The 20906-nt window shown below is 36.0% G+C and overlaps 1 protein-coding gene and 1 non-coding gene across 2 annotated transcripts; both read left to right on the forward strand.

Annotated features, from left to right (window-relative positions):
• The first annotated feature begins 468 nt into the window (after positions 1-468).
• LOC108309664 (ankyrin repeat domain-containing protein 37-like) lies at positions 469-20446 on the forward strand. Its single transcript, XM_037741259.1, has 2 exons — positions 469-488; positions 19775-20446. Exons 1-2 carry the CDS (start codon positions 469-471, stop codon positions 20232-20234), a joined length of 480 nt encoding a protein of 159 aa, XP_037597187.1. The 3' UTR covers positions 20235-20446.
• Positions 5600-5740, forward strand: LOC119472374. Its single transcript, XR_005201515.1, has one exon. It is a non-coding gene; the product is annotated as a U4 spliceosomal RNA (small nuclear RNA).
• Positions 20447-20906: the final 460 nt, after the last annotated feature.

The raw sequence follows: 20906 nt of genomic DNA on the forward strand, positions 1-20906 counted from the left end.
CCATTCTGTTGGCTGCTGGTTCACTCTAATGATAGTTTATTTTGCTGTGCAGATGCTTTTAAGTTTAATTAGATCCCATTTGTGTGTTTTGGCTTTTGTTGCCATTGCTTTTGGTGTTTTAGTCGTAAAGTCCTTGTCCATGTCTATGTACTGAATCGTATTGCCTAGGTTTTCTTCTAGGGTTTTATTGGTGTTAGGTCTTACCCTGTAATCTTTAATCCATTTGGAGTTAATTTTTGTGTAAGGTAAGGAAGGGATCCAGTTTCAGCTATCTGCATATGGCTAGACTAATGGAACAGAAAAGGGGCTTCAGAAATAATACCGCGCATCTACAACGATTTGACCTTTGACAAATCTGAATAAAAGAAGCAATGGGGAAAGGATTCCCTGTTTAATAAATGGTGTTTGGAAAACTGGCTAGCCTTATATAAAGATTAACTGGATCCCTTATATAAAGATTAACTCGAGATGGAAAGTGAAGCTTTAAAGTAAGTGATGAGGTGCTATTAGATGTTTTCTTAAAACGTCTATTAGATGTTTTAAGATAATTAGAAAACTGGAAGTTAACATTGTCCATAATATAAACTCTGGTGTCACACTGTCTAAGTAGCATCCCTGTTTTGTCCCTAAACTACCTGTGTGATCTTGGGCAAAGCAACTGACATCTCTTTGCCTCAAATTTCTCTTCTGAAAAATAGAAACAATAATTGTACCAATTTCATAATGTCATAAAAGTTAAATAAACTAACTTAATATTTATAATGTACATAATTTTTAAAAATACAGCCTCCAACACAGTAACTGTTAATTGTATTTGATAAAACATAAAAGTAATTGAACAAAGAAAATTGTATCAGCTTTTAGAAAAAGATGAACAGTTACTGACATGGCATTGAAATCTTTACTTCTGAGATGGTAATAGTTGAATTTATAAAGCTTCTTGTGTAATTTCTCTTAGCATTCCTTGGCCAAATGACCAGCCATAAGAGTTTTCTGTTGCCCAAATTTATTTTAATCAAAAGGCAGACTCTTGTTCCTAATTTTCAGTTTGACATAGTTGCTCAAGTATCAGGTAATCTGTGATGACACATGAATTTGTCTAGGTTTCTTGTATTTTAACTGATACCATGTCAAGGATTCTAAACATAGATGAGAATGAGTCCATGATGAATCAGCTATCTTAACATGATACTGACATGAGGATAGGTGAAAAGGAATGCCATGCTGAATATCAAGATAAAATAGACAAACTTGAATGACACACCACACACACACACACACACACACACACACACCCCTAGTTGAGAATATTTGCCAAAACATATAAAAATGTTACAGATACCATTGCATTTCACACCATGTATTTCAGCATTTTAAAAATATAACTGAAATATCATTATCACACTAAAGAAATTTTATATTAATGTATTATTAACATGTATTCAATTAACATTCAGATTCCTTCAATTTTTCTCAAAATGTCACAGCTTTTTTTTTTTTTAATCTGTTTGTCTAGAATCCAGTGACTAATCCTGGGTTGCATTTTGTTATGTTCTTTTAATCTCCTTTAACTCAGCAGAGTTATCTGAGGCTTTTGTCTTTTATTAACTTGACATTGTTCAATATTCCATGTCAGTGTTTTTACAAATTGTGACACAATTCTAATTTGTCTAATAATTTTTATTGTTATATTCAGATTTAAATTTTTATTAGCTATACTGTATTGGTGATATTATTTACTTTCTGTTGTTTCACATTGTCAAGTACATAATGCCAGTTTGTCCATTTTTAGTGACATTAAATTTAATTATTTGATTAATGTAGTGCCTGTCCACTGCTAAATGTTACTTCATTTCAAAAAATCATTATTCCTCCAAGTATATATACATTAACACGTTTAGAGCTGTTGGAAATTGAAACTGACTTTCTTCATCTTGTCTCACAAACAAAAGTTTTTCCATAAATACGGCAATTTTGGGCACCCTTAGTTTAAAATTTTCTCTCACATTAATTTGTGGTAAGAAGCATGTCCAGAAAAGTTTACAATGCCAAACAATGAACACGTAATTGATCCAGGTAAGGGACTGTTTGCTTTATTACTCATGTAAGGGACTGTTTTGCTTTATTACTCAGAGAGCAAAGTTCTGCTTTAAAGAACTGTGTTTTACTACCAGTTTTAGCTGTAAGTGATAACTTTAATCACCCCATTTGGAGCATATTTTATCTCATATTTCTCCACTACTATATAATACTGTAATCTCACTTATGTGTGTATATATACAAAGAAAAATGAAATTAGGATTTTAAAGAGATGTCTGTAGTCTCATGTTCATTGCAGCATTATTCACAATAGCCAAGATATGGAAACAACACAAAGGTCTCTTGATAGATGGAAGGATAAAGGAAATGTGATATATATACACACACATAAACATGTGGTTGAATTAAAAAAATAAATTTGTACAATATCCTACCAAAACTGTAAGAATGCAGTAAAAATGGCCACCAAATAGATAAAATTGTAAACTAATATTCTAAGCTCACCAAAATAAGAAAGTCATAGACTAAATCCAAGATCAACATACATTAAGACTAAAAATATTTTAAAACAAGTTATATCACTAAATAAAAGTAAAAATTAAAATAATTCAGGCATGGGGTTCACATCTGTAACCTCAGCACTTTAGAAGGCCTTAGTTGGGATAATTGCTTGAAGCCAGGAGTTTGAGAGCAGCCTGGGCAACATAGCAAGATCCTAAATTTATTTAAATAGATTTTTTTAAAGACAATAAACAAACAAAGACACTTCTCATTCATACTAAAACACAAGAGACACAAAAATAAATATGCACAAAACAATACATAATCTGTGAAAATAAAATTATTTAAAAAGTGAACAGGTGATAAAAAATAATTTGTGAGAAAAGGACAAAAGGCAAAGAGAATAAGCATATACATAATCGGAATGCCTAGGAAAACAAACAGAAGTAACAATATAGAAAATAAACCTTAAAGAAAAATATCATTATAAATATATATGTGTATAAGTACAAATGAGAGATGGATATCAAGAAATAATATGTTGAGATTGAACAGAGATAAAATAATAAAATTGTTAGGAAAAAAACAGCTTTTTATCATCTAGGTAGAAAGACCAAAATCAACATCAATAAACATTAAATAAGACTGAAATATGAATTGTAGACAAAAATTTTTATACCAAAAGACAATATATGGTCCTATTAAAGATACATAAGAGAGAAAAAGTATGAGCCAAAGACATTATAGTCCACCAAACTGCTTTTTCAGTCTAAAAATAGAATATAACTGTTTTTGTCACAAAATAACTTTGAAAATAAAAATACTCTTTTCCATGAGCTTTTTCTTATGCATCTGCTAGAAATAAAACTTCAAATTTTCAAAATTAGTAGAGAAGCATTAGTATAAATCCTGTATATTTCTACATATTATATGTAGAACTAAGACAAAAGTATCATCCAAAAATAAAGCCATAGTATATGGTGGCAGTTTGCTTCAAAAATGTGGTTACATTGCAACTCTCAACAATTGAAGTTTTGTATCTAGGACATAGGAAGCTGCAGAGTGCAACTCCTACCTCAGTAAGCAAAGGACTCTGGGTTATCTACTACCCCATGATTCTTCTGAATCATTACAGAGTTCAGATGGCTAAAGTGGGAGGGCAATCAAGTAGCCTGAATTCTAAGGACAAAGAGAGTTGCTGAAGAGAGCATATGAAGAAGTATTGACAATTTGCAAATAGCTAAGAACAAACTAGCTAACAATGTTATGAATTGCTAAATGTTGAGTGCAGGCTAGAATATAGAACTCTTGGAACTTCCAGACATGAAGGAATTGCTCTCGCTCAAAGGCTCATTTCCCTGGATCTCCACTAAATAATGCTCATGAGAAAGACTGTGGACATGTGAAGCAAGTGGAGATAAGCCCCTTCAGTGGGGTAGGGAAAGGCTCAAACCCCACCTCCCAGAACTTCTTTCTCATAGGAATAGGCAAACTAAACTATTATTACCCTCAACCCATGATGGAAGTGCAGGAAGCCTTCAGGAAGCCTGATCATTAGACAACTCTAACAGTAGGGAGAGGATAAGTTTATTAGAAAGCCCAACCTCAGCACCCACCAAAGATAAAGTAAAATACAGCAAACACCACCTTAATTTCCAACTCATCAGCCTAAGAGGGCTAACAATAACACTTACAGCTGGAATATGGGAAATATGAGAGATGGAACCCCCACCCAACACACACACAAAGGCCACAAAAAGAAGACCTAAAGCTAAGGGTGTAATACATATTTGTGAAGAACCATCTAGTAAGCCAGCCTTACACTAAGCCCAAGGTAATATTAGAAGACTTTGAACTTGTGGTACAAAGAGGATAAACATAGGAACAAAAAGTCTAAAGCCAATTCAGCTCCTGGCTAGATTGACTCAACCCACACACAAATGTTCTAATGGGGGGAAAAGTGTCATTTCCAGGCATAAATGCCTCTTACCTACTATGTTATACAAAATATTGGGTTTCATTAAAAAATCATGAGACTCACAAAGAAGCAAGGGAAAAATCCCACACAATGAAAACAAAAAGCGGTCAATAAAACCAGACTAAAATATGACAGAAATGTTTAAAATACCAGAAAATTTAAATAATTATTTCTTAAATGTCTTAGTGGAGAAGATAAGCCACATACATAAACAGAAGAGCATGAAAGTGATTAGAGAAATAGAGGCTACAGGAAAAAGTGGGAAGAGGAGATTGAATTGAAGAAAGAAGCAAATGAAAATGCTAGAAATGAAAAGAGAGACAGATATGAATAATATCTATGAGAAGCTCATCTAGACCAATGAATAGAAGGAAACTTGAGAATGAGTCAATATATATTAGCCAAATTAAACCCCAAGAGAGAGAAGAGAGAATAAAGACTAAACAGAGCATCCAATATCTGTGGTGCAATTCCAATAGTCTAGCATAGAAATAATCAGAATACTCACAGGAGGGGAGAGAACAGGAAGGAGAAACATTTAAAGAGAACTGTGGCTGAGAATTTTCAAAGTTGATAAAATAAATAGCACAGATTCCAGTTGAGTGATAAAAAGTGAAATAAAAGACACATACACACTCCCCTAGACAAATATTTAAACTTCTCCAAACCAACGATAAAGAGAAAACCATGAAAATACCAAAGAACAAAGCCATATCATAGAACAATGAATAAAAATAAGCATGGCAGACTTCCTGTGAGAAATTATGAACATCAGAAGACAACAGAATGATATTTTTAAACAGTTTAATATTATTTGATACAGATGCAACCAACTAAAATTATATAGTACACCAAAGAAAAATTACTGTATAAAACTGTAAAGGAAACACAAATAATAAGTGAATACAAGAGAAAAAATAATTTTACTGTAACGATAAAAAATAGCCTAGTAAAGAAAACAAAAGAAGAGTAAACAGATTATAGCTATAGAGATGATAGACTATTAAATATTACATTAAATGTAATAATGCAAATGTAACAACATGCCAATTAAGAGACAGAAATTAAATGATTAAAAACAGCTTTGTGCAGTGGCAGTGTCATAGCCAATGAGGTTTATCTGAGGCACGATTATTGCTAACTGAAAACTTTTCCCAATACCCCACCATGACGACTTGAAATATAGTCAGTGTTGGCAATTTTTGGCTGTCTCTAAGGGGACTGAATCATATAAATAAATAAATAAATAAATAAATAAATAAATAAATAAATAAATAAATAAATAAAACAGAGCCCTCCTTTTATTTTGTTTACAATAACCATACTTTAAATGTAAAAAATAAATAAGTTAAAATATGGAGCAGATGTTACTCAAACACCTATTTACAGGAAGATGACAAGGCTGTAATAGTATCTAAAAACATAGACTTCAGACAAAGTAAGATTATATAGAATAAAGAGAAACAGATAAAAGTCCTTTTTAAAATGATATAGTGATCAATTCACCAGCAAGGTATAATAATATAATTTTCATTGACTGAGCAGAAAATCTTTAAAATACTTGAGACAAGAGTTGAAATAAATAAAAAGAGAAATAGACAAATCCAAAAATGTAGTTGGAAACTCTCAATCATTGATCAGAGAATTTCAGTGAGATTACAGTACACTTCATCCCACAACATTAGAATATATATTCTTTTCAAAGACTCATGAAACATTTGCAAAATTATAAAAGATTCCAAAGTAATAAAAAAAATGAACAAACTTGAAAAATTCAAATTATACAATAGTATGTTATTAGAATATAAATAACAAATATATCTAGAAAAATTGCCTAATATTTGAAAATTAGACAACACACCTAAAAATAATCTATGGGTTAAAGAAGTAACACTGAGACCAACTTGAGGGAGAAGGGTGTGAGGAAGAAGAGATTCAGAAGAAATAAATGTCACATACTATGCTTAGCATGACAAAATAATCTGTACATCTACCCCAGAGTCACAAGTTTACCTATATAACAAACATGCACATATGAACTTGAATTAAAATAAAAGTTACAATATTTAAAAATAATAATAAATTAGAAGGCTTTAGAAACTTTGAATATTTTACAAAATGCACACTCACACACATATAAAAAATCTGAACTTCCAACTTCAGAGACTAAAAACATGAAGAAGCCAATAAAACGGAAAAGAGAAAATATGAATAAAATTGAAACCCGAAAAGAAATAGAGAAATCAAAATAGCTAAAAGCTGGTTCTTTAAAAATTGATATAATTGATATATCTTTAGCTACGCTAACAAAGAAAAATAAGACATAAACACTAAAAATAATGAGAATAAATGAGGCTCAATTTAGATCCTACTGCATTAGTTTATTTTCACATTGCTAAGAAGGTACTACTGAAGACTGGGTGATTTATAAAAAAGGAAGGTTGAATTTACTCACAGTTCCACATGGCTGGGGAGGCCTCAGGATACCAAACATTATAGCACAAGGGGAAAGGGAAGCAAGGCACATATTACATGGTGACAGGAGAGATACAGCAAGGAAAGGGAAGTGCCATTCTTTAAAACCGTTGGCTCTCTGCTGGTCATGGTGGCTTGCACCTGTAATCCCAGCGCTTTCGGAGGCTGAGACAGGTGGATTACCTGACGTCATAAGTCTGAGACCAGTCTGGCCAACAGAGTGAAACCCTGTGTCTACTAAAAATACAAATTTTAGCTGGGCATGGTGGTAGGCACCTGTAATCTCAGCTACTTGGGAGGCTGAGACAGGAGAATTGCTCAAACCTGGACACAGAGGTTGCAGTAAGCCTACATTGTACCATTGCACTCCAGCCTGGGTGACAAGAGTGAAACTTCATCTCAAAACAAACAAACAAAACCCATTAGCTCTCATAAGAATTCACTCACCGTCATGAGAACAGCATGGGAAAAACCACCTCCATGATCTAATTACATCCCACCAGGTCCCTCCCTGGACACTTAAGGATTACAATTCAAGATGAGATTTGGAGCACAGAGCTGAAGCATATCCTTTCACCTATGCCCCTCACAGATGTCATGTGCCTTTTACATTTCAAAACCAATCATGCCTTCGCAATAGTCCCCCATAATCTTAACTTATTCCAGCATTAACTTATAAGTCCAAGTCCAAAGTCTCATTTGAGACAAGGCAAGTGCCTTTGTCTATGAAGCCTGTAAAATCAAAAGCAAGTTAGTTATTTCCAAGATACAGTGGGCGTAAAGAATTGGGTAAATGCTCTCATTCCAAAAGGGAGAAATTGTCCAAAACAAAGAGGCTACAGGCCCCATGCAAATCCAAAACCCAGCAGGACAGTCATTAAATCTTAAAGCTCCAAAATAATGTTTTTTGACTCCATGTCTCACATCCAGGACATGCTGATGCAAAGGGTGAGTTTCCACATTCTTAGGTAGCTCTGCCCCTGTGTCTAAGCCGGGTATCCCCCTGTGGCCACTTTTACTGGCTGGCATTTCATGTCTTTGGCTTTTCCAGACACAGGGTACAAGTTGTCAGTGGATCTACCTTCCTGGGGTCTGGAGGACAGCAGCTCTCTTCATCCTCCTTTACTAGGCAATGCCCCATAGGGGACTCGTTTGGAGGTTTTAACCCCACATTTGCCTTCCACACTGCTATAGCAGTTTCTTTATAAGACCTGTACCAGACTTCTGCTTGGACATCCAGATGTTTTCATACATCCTCTGTAATCTAGGTAGAGGTTCTCAAAGCTCACCTCTTGCCTTCTGTACACTCGCAGGCTGAACATCACATAGAAGTCACCAAGGCTTGGAACTTGCACCCCAGAAGCAACAACCCAAGCTGTACTTTGGCTCCTTTTAGCCATGGCTGGAGTTGGAGTGACTAAAATGCTAGGCACCAAGTCCAGATGCTTCACAGAGCAGCAAGGTCCTTGTCCAAGCCCATTAAACCACTCTTCCCTCCTAGGCCTCAAGGCCTGTGGTGTGAGGGGCTCCTATGGAGATCTCTGAAATGCCCTAGAGATATTCTCCCCAGTGTCTTGGCAATTTACCTTTGGGTCCTCATCAATTATGCATATTTCTGTAGCTGGCTTGAATTGTTTCCCAGAAAATGGGTTTTTCTTTTCTATCACATGATCAAGTTACAAATTTTCTAAACATTTGTGTTCTGCTTCCTTTTAAACATAAGTTCCAATTTCAAACTATCTCTTTTGAGTATATATAACTGAATGCTTTTGGAATCAACCAGGTCACCTCTTGAATGCTTTCTGCCTAGAAAATTTCTTTTACCAGATCTTCTAAATCATCTCTCAAGCTCGAAGTCCCACAGATCTCTATGACAGGGGCGAATGCCACCAGTCTCTTTGCAAAAGCATAGCATGAGTGACCTTTACCCCAGTTCTCAGTAAGTTCTTCATCTCCATCGGAGACCACCTCAGCCTGGACTTTGTTGCGCCTATTACTATCAACATTTTGGTAAAAACCATTCAATAAGCCTCTAGGAATTTCCAAACATTTGCACATCTACCTGTCTTCTTCTGAGTTTTCCAAACTGTTCCAAGCTCTGCCTATTACCCAGTTCTAAAGTCGCTTTCACATTTTCAGGTTATTTTTATAGCAGTACCTAACTCCTAGTAGCAATTCTCTGCATTAATCCATTTTCATACTGCTATAAAGGTACTACCTGGAACTGGGTAATTTATAAAGAAAGGAGGTTTTGCTCACTCACAGTTCTGCCTGGCTAGGAAGGCCTCAGGAAACTTACAGTCATGGCAGAAGGGGAAGTCAGGCATGTCTTACAGGATGGCAGGTGAGAGAGAACAAAGAAGACTTACACTTTTTAAAACCATCAGGTCTCATGAGAAGCCACTCACTATTACATGAATAGTAAGGGGGAAGCTGTCCCTCTGATCCAATCACCAATTATCAGGTCTCTTTTTGGCATGTGGGAATAATAATTTACTATTAAAGTACTATATACTAAAATACTTAAAATGGCCCTATGCCTGTGAATTATATGACTTGGAAGAGAGCCAAAAGACACATGGAAGGAACAGCCTGTCTTGTCTCACTTAAGAAAAAAAATATATAAACCTAACAAATCATAGCAACTAAATGAGTTGACTATATCAATAAGATGTTTTAACTCAAGGTTATATAGAATTACAAAACAAATTCTACCAAAGGTCTAAGAAACAAATATCAATTCTTCACAAAACTTTTTCAGAATACAGGAATGGAGGTAACACTTCTCAACTCATATTACCAGTATTACCCCGATTCTAAAATCAAGAAAGATATTATAAAAAGGAAACTACTGAGCAATGCTCTTCTTTAAAATACTTGTAAAATAAATATCATTTGCATATATGATTTTTTTAGAAAATTCAATATGGTAAATATATATTATGACCAAGTAGAATTTTTTTTTCTAGAAAATTTAAGGTTGGATCAATATTTAAAAATCCATCATTGCAATTCAGAATATCAACAGACAAAAACCAAAGACCATACTTTAATAGATGTAAAATAAAAAGTAACAAAATGTGGCATTTATTTATGCTAAATCATTTCAAGAAACTAAAAATAAAACTTCATCAATGAGAGAAAATCTGCCAATAATTTCAAACAACTATTATTAATTTTACCTAAAAATCACAAACAAAGATATATTTTATTATTGGACCAGTTCTATCCAATATTTTACTGAGGTTCTAGCAGGTTCAGTAAGACAAGAAAAAGAAGTAGAAAGCATGCAGATAGAAAATTTTAAAAGAAGAAAACTTTTTACATAGAATAATATTTTAAAATAATATTTTAAAAGATACTAGAAGTAACAAATGCAATGTCACAAAATGCAAGGCCAATTACAAAACTCTATCATATTTCTACAGACTAGTAACAAACAGTTTATGATTATAAAATAAAAAATAGTGTATGCAATAGTATCCAAAACAATGATTGTGTTTAAATCTGTCAAAGTAAAAGTTGTACACACTGAAAAACACAAAACAGAGATGAAAGGAATCCAAGAAGACTTAACTAAATGAAGGGTCATACTGTATTCTTCTATTCTTAAAACATCAATTCTGGTACAAAAATACAGTTAGATAAAAGGAATAAAATCTAGTGTTCAGTAGCCAAATAGGACAACTTAGTTAATAACTTACTGTTTATTTCAAAATTACTAAAGGTAAAGTTGAAGTGTTCTTAATATAAAGAAATGATAAATGCTTGAGGTGATAGATATTCAAATAACTCTGATTTTATGATTACACATTAAATGCTTCTATCAAAATATATATACCCCATAAATATGTATAACTATTATGTACCGATAATAAAAATTTAAAGCTTAAAAAATCAAATAAACATAAAACCTAACAATTCACCCCATCTGACCTATTGATTCAATGCAGTTTCAACCTAAATATCAGTATATTTCTTTTTTTTTTTTTTTTTTTTTGGAGAATTGGCAAACTGTTGCTAAATTTTATAGAAACCCAAAGTGTTTTAACAGGGAAAGAATGTTTAAAATTAAAAAAAAAAAAAAAAAAAAAGAAAAGAAAAATGGAAACCTCCACTATCTGAAATAAAGACCTACTGTAAAGCAATAGTGATCAAATGAGTGTGAATTTGGGGAAAATATGAGAATATAGCCAAATGAAATGCAATAGAGGGCTAGGAATAATCTAACACACATAAATGATTTTAGATAAAGACACAAAATCAGTTTAATAGATTTAAAAAACTAGCCATCCATACTCAAAACATGCAATATAATCCTCAAAAACTGATTCAAAATGTATTCTAGGTAATTTCTTGAGTCTTAACATAAAAATCACTTACTTAGAGATAAGTTCTTCTATGCATAGATTTTAGAGTAGATATCCCTACTGTATTTTGTTTGCATCTAACACATCCTTTACCTAACTTTTATATATTTTTCTTTTTTAAGCCATGTATTCGTATGTACTTTCTTCATGATAATTAAATTTATAATTAAGCCTCTTTTTATCTTTGGCACTCAGGCATTTTTATAAAACTCTTTAATAGTGGCTTCTTTCCACAAAACCCACTCAGTAACCAATTCCTGAAGCTGCACAGAGACTGTGTGCTATTTTGACCTCAAAGCCCTGTGTTTCCCTGAGGGCACAAGCTCTGAAGCAAAAAATAAAGAAGTAAATATATGCTATATTCCACAGTAACAGAGGCATAACTCTCATCTACATAAGAAAATCTTTTCTATTTCTAGTAAGAAAAAAATATATTAACATATAAATAAGGTCGAAGGATATGCAAGCATAAAGATAAGACACACATTGTACCAGCACACATGATTGCTTATTTAACTCCACTTACCTCTTTTGTTTATGTTTTTCTCTATCACATATATTTATTTTTATAACAGCTTTAGAGACATACATCATATAGCATGAAAGAATACAATTCAGTGATTAGAATATTCAGAGTTGCACAACAATGGGAAAATAAGTTTCAGAACATTTTTGTACCCTAAAAGGAAACCTGTAGTAATTTCTCTTTCTTTTTTATCACTGTAACCACAGTTTTAGGTTACCACCAAGCTACTTTTTGTCTCTATGTATTAGCTTACTCTAGAAACTTTATATAAATATATATAATATGTGGTTTACTGAGACTGTCCTTTTTACATAAGATAGTATTTTAAAGGTTAATCCGTGTTATAGCATGGATCAGGTCTTAACTGGCTTTTATTGATACATAATATTCAGTTTTGTGAGCATATCCCCTATATAGATATAGATATATTCCTTTATTTTTTCTATTTTTTAGTTGATAGACTTTTGGGTTGTTTCCACTTTTTGGCCATTATGAATATATTACTGTAAACATTTATGTACATTTTTTGTGTGTGGGTGAACATATGCTTTCATTTCTGTTGATTATGTATATGTTCATCATTTTGAGGAATTGCCACAGTGTTTACCAAAACAGCTGCACCATTTCACATTCACACCAGTAGTGTGTGAGGAGGATCAGGTTGTAAATATACTTACCAACATTTGTTAATATCTGGCTTTTTGACTGTAGTCATCCAAATAGGTGCAAAGTGGTATGTCATTGTAGTTTTGATTTGCTTTTCTCTGGTGTCTAATGCTGATAGCATTTTTTATGTAATGAGAAGATGTTATGTGTCTTTATTTGGAGAAATGTGAATTCATCTCCTTTTTCATTTTTAATTGTATTACTTTTCTTTATATAATTGGGTTGTAATATTTCTTTATAGCCTATATATGAAATTTTTATCAGATACATGATTTTTGACTTTTTATTTGTTTGAAACAGGGCCTTGCTCTGTGTCCCAGGCTGGAGTGCAGGGGTTCAATTATAGTTCATTATATCCCTGACACCCTGGCTTCATGTAATCTTCCTGTCTTGGCCTCCTAGCCACCACACCTGATCCACTTTCTTCATGGTATCTTTCGAAAGACATTTTATGTTTTAATGTTGAAGAGGTTCATTTTTGTAGCTTGTACTTTTGGTATCATACCTAAAAAAAAAAAATCTAATCCATTTTCACATAGAAGTATGCCTTTGTTTTCTTCTACAAATTTTAGTTTTAAATCTTTTAGTCTTGTGATCCATTAATTTTTGTATATCATGTGAGGTAGTATTGAGAGAGGCCATCTTTCTTTTGCCTGTCCTCTGTTAGAAAAGAGAGAGGGCAAATAAAATAGCAAAAAGCTAAAGTCAACAGTCAGGCAACTTGGTGATGCCACCAGCCCGGGAGCAGCAGGGCTCAAGGGCTGAGATAATAATTCCCCTCTCTGTAACTGGTGCCTGTGTTATCTATAAGCCTTAAAAATGTTACAAAAGAATGTTTTTCCTGCTGCTCTGAGTCATGTTTGCACAATCCAGAACCTCCCTAAAAATACTTCCGTCACTGAGCGATTTACTGACTTTGTTTAACTTCTGTAACCCTTCCACTTCCCTCCGTCCCGTGTGCACCGAATGTGAATCCGCAAATCAATGAAAATAAAGACTGCGAGGTCAGATGTCTAGCCAATGGATAATGACACAGTTTTACCTCCTCATCCCTTGGGTTGTATGTCTTTAAAAAGGGAATGACACTGCTTTTCAGAGAGCTAGGTATTTGGGACTTAAGCCTGCCAATGCTCCACAACTGAATAAAGTCGCTTCCTTCATCACTCCAGTGTCTGAGGGGTTTTGTCCATGGCTTATCCTGCAACAGTGCAAAAACTAGGTGATGGGGAGGAAGGCAGCAAATCACACTGCCATGTGTGTTCCTATGCAACAATTTTGCATGTTCTTCACATGTACCCCAAAACCTAAAATACAATAAAATAAATAAATGGGGAAAAAAAAATAAACTCTTTGCATAGGATATTCAGTGGTCTTGGAACCATTTGTTGAAAAGAGTATTATCTTTAATCAAAATATCTTACTGGGATTCAGTACCTCCACTATAAGATCAAGTACAAAAATGTATACATTCAAATGCAAATAAATTATTTAATGATACTATGATTGTGTTAATATTAGGTTTAGTAGTCATGAAAAATTTTTCTTACGGCTAGTTTCCAAACCAATTTTATCTACATGGCTTTAGTAACAAATATCCTCTCTTTCAATAAATAACAGATAATTGCAGATATCTGTTAATTTTCACTTTAACATAATACAAGTAAAATAGTTGATGTACTTTCCGTAAACTTCTAAATTAAATAATAGATATATAAAAGCCATTTTCTTTTAGTTCCATAGAAAGTATGACATTTAAAGTAGATATTTATTATCTCTGTCCATCACAGTTTATAGCTCAAGGCCCTAATTTTTAAAATGAAAATTCCTCAGTAAGTGTAAAATTAAACTACTAGAGCCAACAGAAGATAAAAGAGCAAAGATAAAAAATACAGTAAAATAGACTGGCAAGTTCAGGTAAGAACTGCAGCCTACAGAGAACTTCCTAAATTAAAAGTCATGGTCTTAGGATATAACATCTACGACTGACTTATTAAAAAGCTTTAGTTCAGAGCTTTGTGGATATTTATATCTTCTACAAAAATCATACCTTTTGGTATCAAAAGTCAATCATCAATGTATACCAAAGAGATATTTCCTTTTGAAAAGTGAATAATTTAAAACAGAATTGACTTCTTTATTCTTTTCATAAGCAAGAAAAATGTTCTCAGAAAAAGACATTTTCTGAACATCTTGAAAATAATTTCTATCTGCATAAGAATAGCTTTGCTAAATATTAAAAATCTTAAAGAATTAGGTTACGATATACAATAAAAAATAAGCTTTTATAATATTTGGAAATAATCCAGAAAATATTATACTTTTTAAATAATAGATAAGCTATCCTTTCTCCTACATTCTTAAGTTAAGCATAATTTTATAAGGTAGGTTTGCTTTTCATATTAAATATCTGTGGTGGGCAAATAATGAACTCCAACAATGTCCGTGATACATTGTATGTTGCCTCATATGTCAAAAGAAATTTGCAGATGTGATTAAGGTTAAAGATTTCAAGAGGGGAAATTTATCTGAGTGGACTCAATCTAATCACATGATTATTAAAAGATGGAGGCAGAAGAGTGGATTGCAGTAATAAGCCATGAGAATAAGATCTTTGAGCCAAGAAATGTGGCAGTCTCTAAAAGCTAGAGATGGCCTTCAACTAACAGCCAACAGGAAAACTGAGATCTCAGCCCTACAATTGCAAGGAGCTGAATTCTGCCACCCTGAATGAGCGAAAAAAAAAACAAATTTCTCCCAAGAATCTCCAGAAATGATTACAGCCTTCCAGTACCTTGATTTTAGCCTAAGAAGACCTGTATCAAATTTTTTACCTACAAAACTGCAAGATAATAAATTTATATTGCTTTAAGCCATGAAGTTTATCAGACTGTGTTATGGCAGCAGTGGAAAAGTAATATAATACCTTTTACATTTATTTGAATAATGTAAAATACTATTTAATTGTTTCATTGACTCCATTCTTTGTATGTATGCCTTCCTATAATTTATCAAATGCATTTTATAATTAGGAAACATTTAAATACACATACACATACCTCTTTTATCTTTATCTTATGAATCATTCTAAATGATGTTTTAAAATCATTGGGTGGCAGGAGTAACTTGCTGTGATCATTCTACCAAGAGCTTTCTTGTAAGACAGAAGTGACTTACCTGTAAATAGTTCAGATTAATCCTAATAGTGATGGCAGTGGGAGCCCATCTAGACAGGCCGCTGCCATGACATTGGCTGCAAGGGGGCAGGCGTGTCCAGCGCTGCGTGTTGCAGGGAGCCAGTGGGAGCCAGGAGCCAGCAGGAGCCCTGCCCTCTGGGGTGCAGCTGCAGCTACTGACTTGGGCATCTCTGTATTCTTGGGGCCTGGGAAGTGTCCTTTTCTTTCACACAGGCTTGGTGGTGTCTGCTCCTGCTGCCTTCTCTCTCCCTGCCTCCAGCACCTGCTCTGATCTTGGAGTGAAGTTTGGACCAAGCACAGGCACTATCATAGCCTGGCCGGGTGTGCACATGCTCAGTGCAGCATTAATATGCTTGTCCAGGTGGCAATGATAATTCCCACTTTAATGGAATTGTTGTTGTGTCTCCTCGTTGCAACATTCCTCCCTGTGGAACTAAGACCTCTAAAACCTCTGTCACAACAGGAAGCAAAAATTTTGTTAGTGGGTCACTAGGGGTGATGGTGACTGGTGCCATTTCCACTTCTGCCCCTTGATTCCTGGCCCCATGAATTCTGGCCGTGGGAGAATTAGTACTATATGTTGAACACTGATTCAGAGCATACATGTCCTTCTGGAGAACTCTGCCCTAGACCTGCAAAGTACTGTCACTTAGTTGGCATTGTAATTGTGATTTCAAAGGCCACTCCACAGTTCTATTAATCCAGCTACTTCAGGATAATGGGGAACATGGTAATACCAGTAAATTCCATAACAATGAGCCCACTGCTAGACTTCTTTAGCCTTAAAGTGAGTGCCTTGCTCAGAGGCAATACTGTGTAGAATAACGTAATGGTGGATAATGCATTTCATGAGTCCAAGGATGGTAGTCTTGGCAGAAGCTTTGTGTGCAGAATAGGCAAACCTGTATCAAGAGTAAGCATGTGTTCCATTGGGAGAAACCTCTGCTTTTTCCATGATGAAAGAGGTGCAATGTAACCAACCTGCCACCAGGTAGCTGACTGATCACCCCTAGGAATGGTGCTGTGTTAAGGGCTTAGTGTTGGTCTCTGCTGCTGGCAAATTGGGCCCTCAGCAGTGGTTGTTGCCTGGTCAGCCTTAGTGAGTGGAAGTCCATGTCATTGAGCCCACGCATAACCTCCTTCTCTGCCACCATGGCCACTTTGTTCATGGGCCCAATGAGAGATGATGTGGGTGGCTGGGGAAGGAGGCTGAGTGGCGTCCACAGAATGGGTCATCCTATCTACTTGATTATTAAAATCTTCCTCTGCTGAGGACACCCACTGGTGAGCACTCACATGGCAAACAAATATCTTCACAGTTTTTGACCATTCAGAAAGCTTCATCCACATACTTCTTTCTCACATTTATTTGTCACCAGTTTTCCCATCATACTTCTTTCAAGTCCCTGGCCATCCAGCCAAACCATTGGCTATGGCCCATGAATCAGTATATGACCACACATCTGGCCATTTCTCCTTCCATGCAAAGTTCATAGCCAGGTGCCCTGCTCGAAGTTCTGCCCACTGGGAAGATTTCTTTCAACAACTGTCCTTCAGAATGTACTAGAGGGGCTGTAGTGCTGTCCATTTTCAAGAGGTTTCTGCATAGCATGCAGAACCATCTGTGAAACAGGCCCTAGTCTTGCCTTCGTCTGTCAACTGACTGTAGAAAAGTACCCATGAAGCCATCAGTGGAGGCTGGGGGAGAAAAGGCAGGGTGGCAGGAGTGGAGACCATGAACATTTGAGCCACTTCCTCATGTCACTTACTTGTGTTTTCAGGACCTGCTTGAGCTTGACCACGTAATCACTTCCATTTGATGATGGAATGCTGCTGTGCATGACCCACTTTATGGCTAGAGGGGTCAGAAAGCACCCAGTTAATGATAAGCCATTCAGGTCACATGGTGACTTGATGACCCACAGTTAAATGTTCAGTTTCCACAAAAGCTCAGTAACAGGCCAAGAGCTGTATTAATGGAGAATAGTGGTCTGCAGAAAATAGCAGGGCCTTGCTCCAAAATTTTAGAGGTCTCTGCTATGATTCACCTATCGGGGACTGCCAAAGGCTCCAAATGGCATTCCTGTCTCCCACTGACACTTCATACACCATTGGATCTGCTGGGTCATATAGCCTAAGTAGCAGAGCAGCTTGCATAGCAGCCTGGACCTGTGGCAGAGTCTTCTTCTGTCCTGGACCCTACTCAAAACTGGAAGTCTTTTGGGTCACTCAGTAGATGGCCCTGAATAATACACCCTAATGAAGAATGTGTTGCCTTCAAAATGCAAATAGGCCCACTAGACGTTGTGCCTCTTTCTTGGTTGTAGGAGGGGCCAAATGTACCAACTTATCCTTCACCTTAGGAGGAATATCTCGACAGGCTCCGCACCACTGGACCCCTAGAAATTTTACTGAGGTAGAAGGTCCCTGAATTTAGTGAGATTTATTTCCCATACTCTGGTATGCAAATGTCTAACCAACAAATCTAGTATGTTTACTACTTCTTGCTCACCGGATCCAGTCAGCATAATGTCATCAATGTAACGGATCCATGTCATGTCTTGCAGAAGTGAACAGCAATCAAATTCTTTCTAAATAAGCTTATGACACAAGGCTGGATAGTTGATACACCCTGAGGTAAGACAGTAAAGGTATATTGCTGGCCTTGCCAGCTGAAGGCATATTGCTTCTGGTGGGCCTCTTGGACAGAAATGGAGAAAATAACATTTACGAAGGCAGTGGCTGCAGACCAGGTACAAGGAAATGTGTTAATTTGCTCAAGCAATTAAACCACATCTGATATAGAAGCTGCAATTGGAATCACCACTTGGTTAAGCTCATGATAATACCCTGTCACTCTACAAGATCTGTCCGTCTTTTGCACAGCCCAAATGAGAATTGTACAAGGATGTGGTGGAAGTCACCACTCCTGTGTCTTTCACGTCCTTGATGGTGACACTAATCTCTGCAACACCTCCAGGAATGCAATAATGTTTTTAATTTACGATTTTTCTTGGTAGAGGCAGCTGTAATGGCTTTCATTTTGCCTTTTCCACCATAATAGCCCTTACCCTACCAGTCAGGAAGCCAATGTGTATGTTCTGCCAGCGGTTAAGTATGTCTATGCCAATTATGTATTCTAGAACGGGGGAAATGACCACAGGAATAGTCGAGGGACCCACTGGAATGACTGAAAGTCAGAACTGAGATATAAGTTTATTAATTATTTGACCTCCATAAGCCCCTACTTTAACTGGAGGACCACAATGACATTTTAGGTCCCCTGGAATCAACATCAGCTCAGAGTGAGTGCCCAGTAGTGCTTAAAATGTCTGATTATTTCCCTTTCTCCAATGTGCAGTTACTCTTGCAAAAGGCTGAAGATCTCCTTGGGGAAGGATGGAACAAAGATTCACTGTATAAATTGTCAGTAATATAGTGGGGTCCTTCCTCAAGGAGATCCACCCTCCCTTTTATTCAAGGAGTTCTGCATCTATAAACTGGTTCAAGTCTGGAAATTAATTGTGGGGCTGTAATTCTCAGTTTTTAATTCAAATAAGTCTTTTGTCCATTCCACCTAGAAGGTTTCTGCTTGGATAAATTCAGACGGAATGTAGTAGGCTTTCTATCAATTTCACTTCTTGGGAAATCATGATTAATTAGTCAATGCCAGAGGCCTACATGAGTCAGACTATTCAGATTGCCACTTTGCCTCTGCTATCCATTATGGGACTTATGCCTACCTTTCCTTTGAAAGTTGAATGCCACCTCTTGGCCCCTGCCAGCTCGGGATCCAATTATTATCACTGTATTTAAATTTTGTAGTTGAGTGACAGTGGTTCCCACTGTTAAATATGATATACAGAGAAAGCAATTACAGAACTTTTTTAAAGATGCAGGTGCAACAACATTTCCCACCTACGGCAGATGACAAAAGTCCTTGGGAGTGCAGAGCGGTGGGACACTCGCCACACCCGGGCAGGTAGGAGTGCGTGGTCCCGCCCTAGTACGGGAGAATTTAAAGCAACCCGGAGGTGGACGGTCTTAAGTATTTGCTGGAGAAAGGGGCCTCGGTCAACGCACGCCCGGATCCCTGCAAGCAGTCGCCTGTCCACTTGGCTGCAGGAGGCGGCCTTGCTTGTTTTCTTCTCTGGCAACTGCAAACAGGCGCTGACCTCAACCAGAAGGATGTTTTAGGAGAAGCTCCACTACACAAGGCAGCAAAGGTTGGAAGCCTGGAGTGCCTTAGCCTGCTTGTGACCAGTGATGCCCAAATCAATTTATGTAATAAGAATGGGCAAACAGCTGAAGATCTCGCGTGGTCGTGTGGATTTCCAGAATGTGCCAAGTTTCTTACAACAATTAAATGTACGCAGACAAGAAAATCAAGTGAACACACTGATAGGGATGACTGTGCGCCTGTGCTCAGACAGAAACGAAGTTTTGGAAGTGTAGAATATATCAGTGGGAAAAGGAAGTGTTGATGTCACGTGGGTTATGAAGTCTGAAGAAACACCTTCATTTCATGCTGACGTATGAGCTCCAGCTTTTGGCTTACCATATGTGTCTAAACGCCTTCTGAGAAAGAGGAAATCCTTTCTTCCAAGTGAAGATCCATTTAAGAACACATGTATTTACATGCCTATAATATGCTGGTTGTATATGCTTTGTCTTTTAAGTTATTAAAGGGATGTCTGAAAAATAAAAAAAATTAAAAAAAAAATTTAAAAAAAGATGCAGGTGCTACCTTCACAAATCTATTTCACAGGCATTGGTCAAGGGTATATCTTCTGGCCCCTCCCAGCTGGGATAATCAGGTTTACAATGACTAATCCACTCCACTATCCCAATCTCCGTAAACCTTTGGATCCCTTCCTCTACAATTAACCTAGAGAGATCAGGCATTTACATCTTGCTCACAGTGGGCCATTTTTAAATCCATATTTCAATTAATAAAGCAAAAAATCTAAAAACTGCTGAATGGCCTTAGTACAGTCTAGAATTGAACATGCTATTATATATCATACTTAAGAAATACTTGAAAAAAATTGACATGTCTACCTCAACTCACTGAACAGATGTGAATGATCCAGCCTTTTTGATATTTCTGTTTCTCATTTAAGTTCAGGAAGTCAGTATTCTGTATATTCAGTCTT

The sequence above is a fragment of the Cebus imitator genome, unplaced genomic scaffold, assembly GCF_001604975.1.
Source record: "Cebus imitator isolate Cc_AM_T3 unplaced genomic scaffold, Cebus_imitator-1.0 Scaffold96, whole genome shotgun sequence".
NCBI classification, from domain to species: domain Eukaryota; kingdom Metazoa; phylum Chordata; class Mammalia; order Primates; family Cebidae; genus Cebus; species Cebus imitator.

Excerpts from the sequence above, each read along its gene's own strand:
- LOC108309664 (XM_037741259.1), top strand. The coding sequence starts at position 469 with ATGGAAAGTGAAGCTTTAAA. Across the intron at positions 489-19,774 it reads ATGGAAAGTGAAGCTTTAAA|CAACCCGGAGGTGGACGGTC; the intron begins GTAAGTGATGAG and ends GAGAATTTAAAG.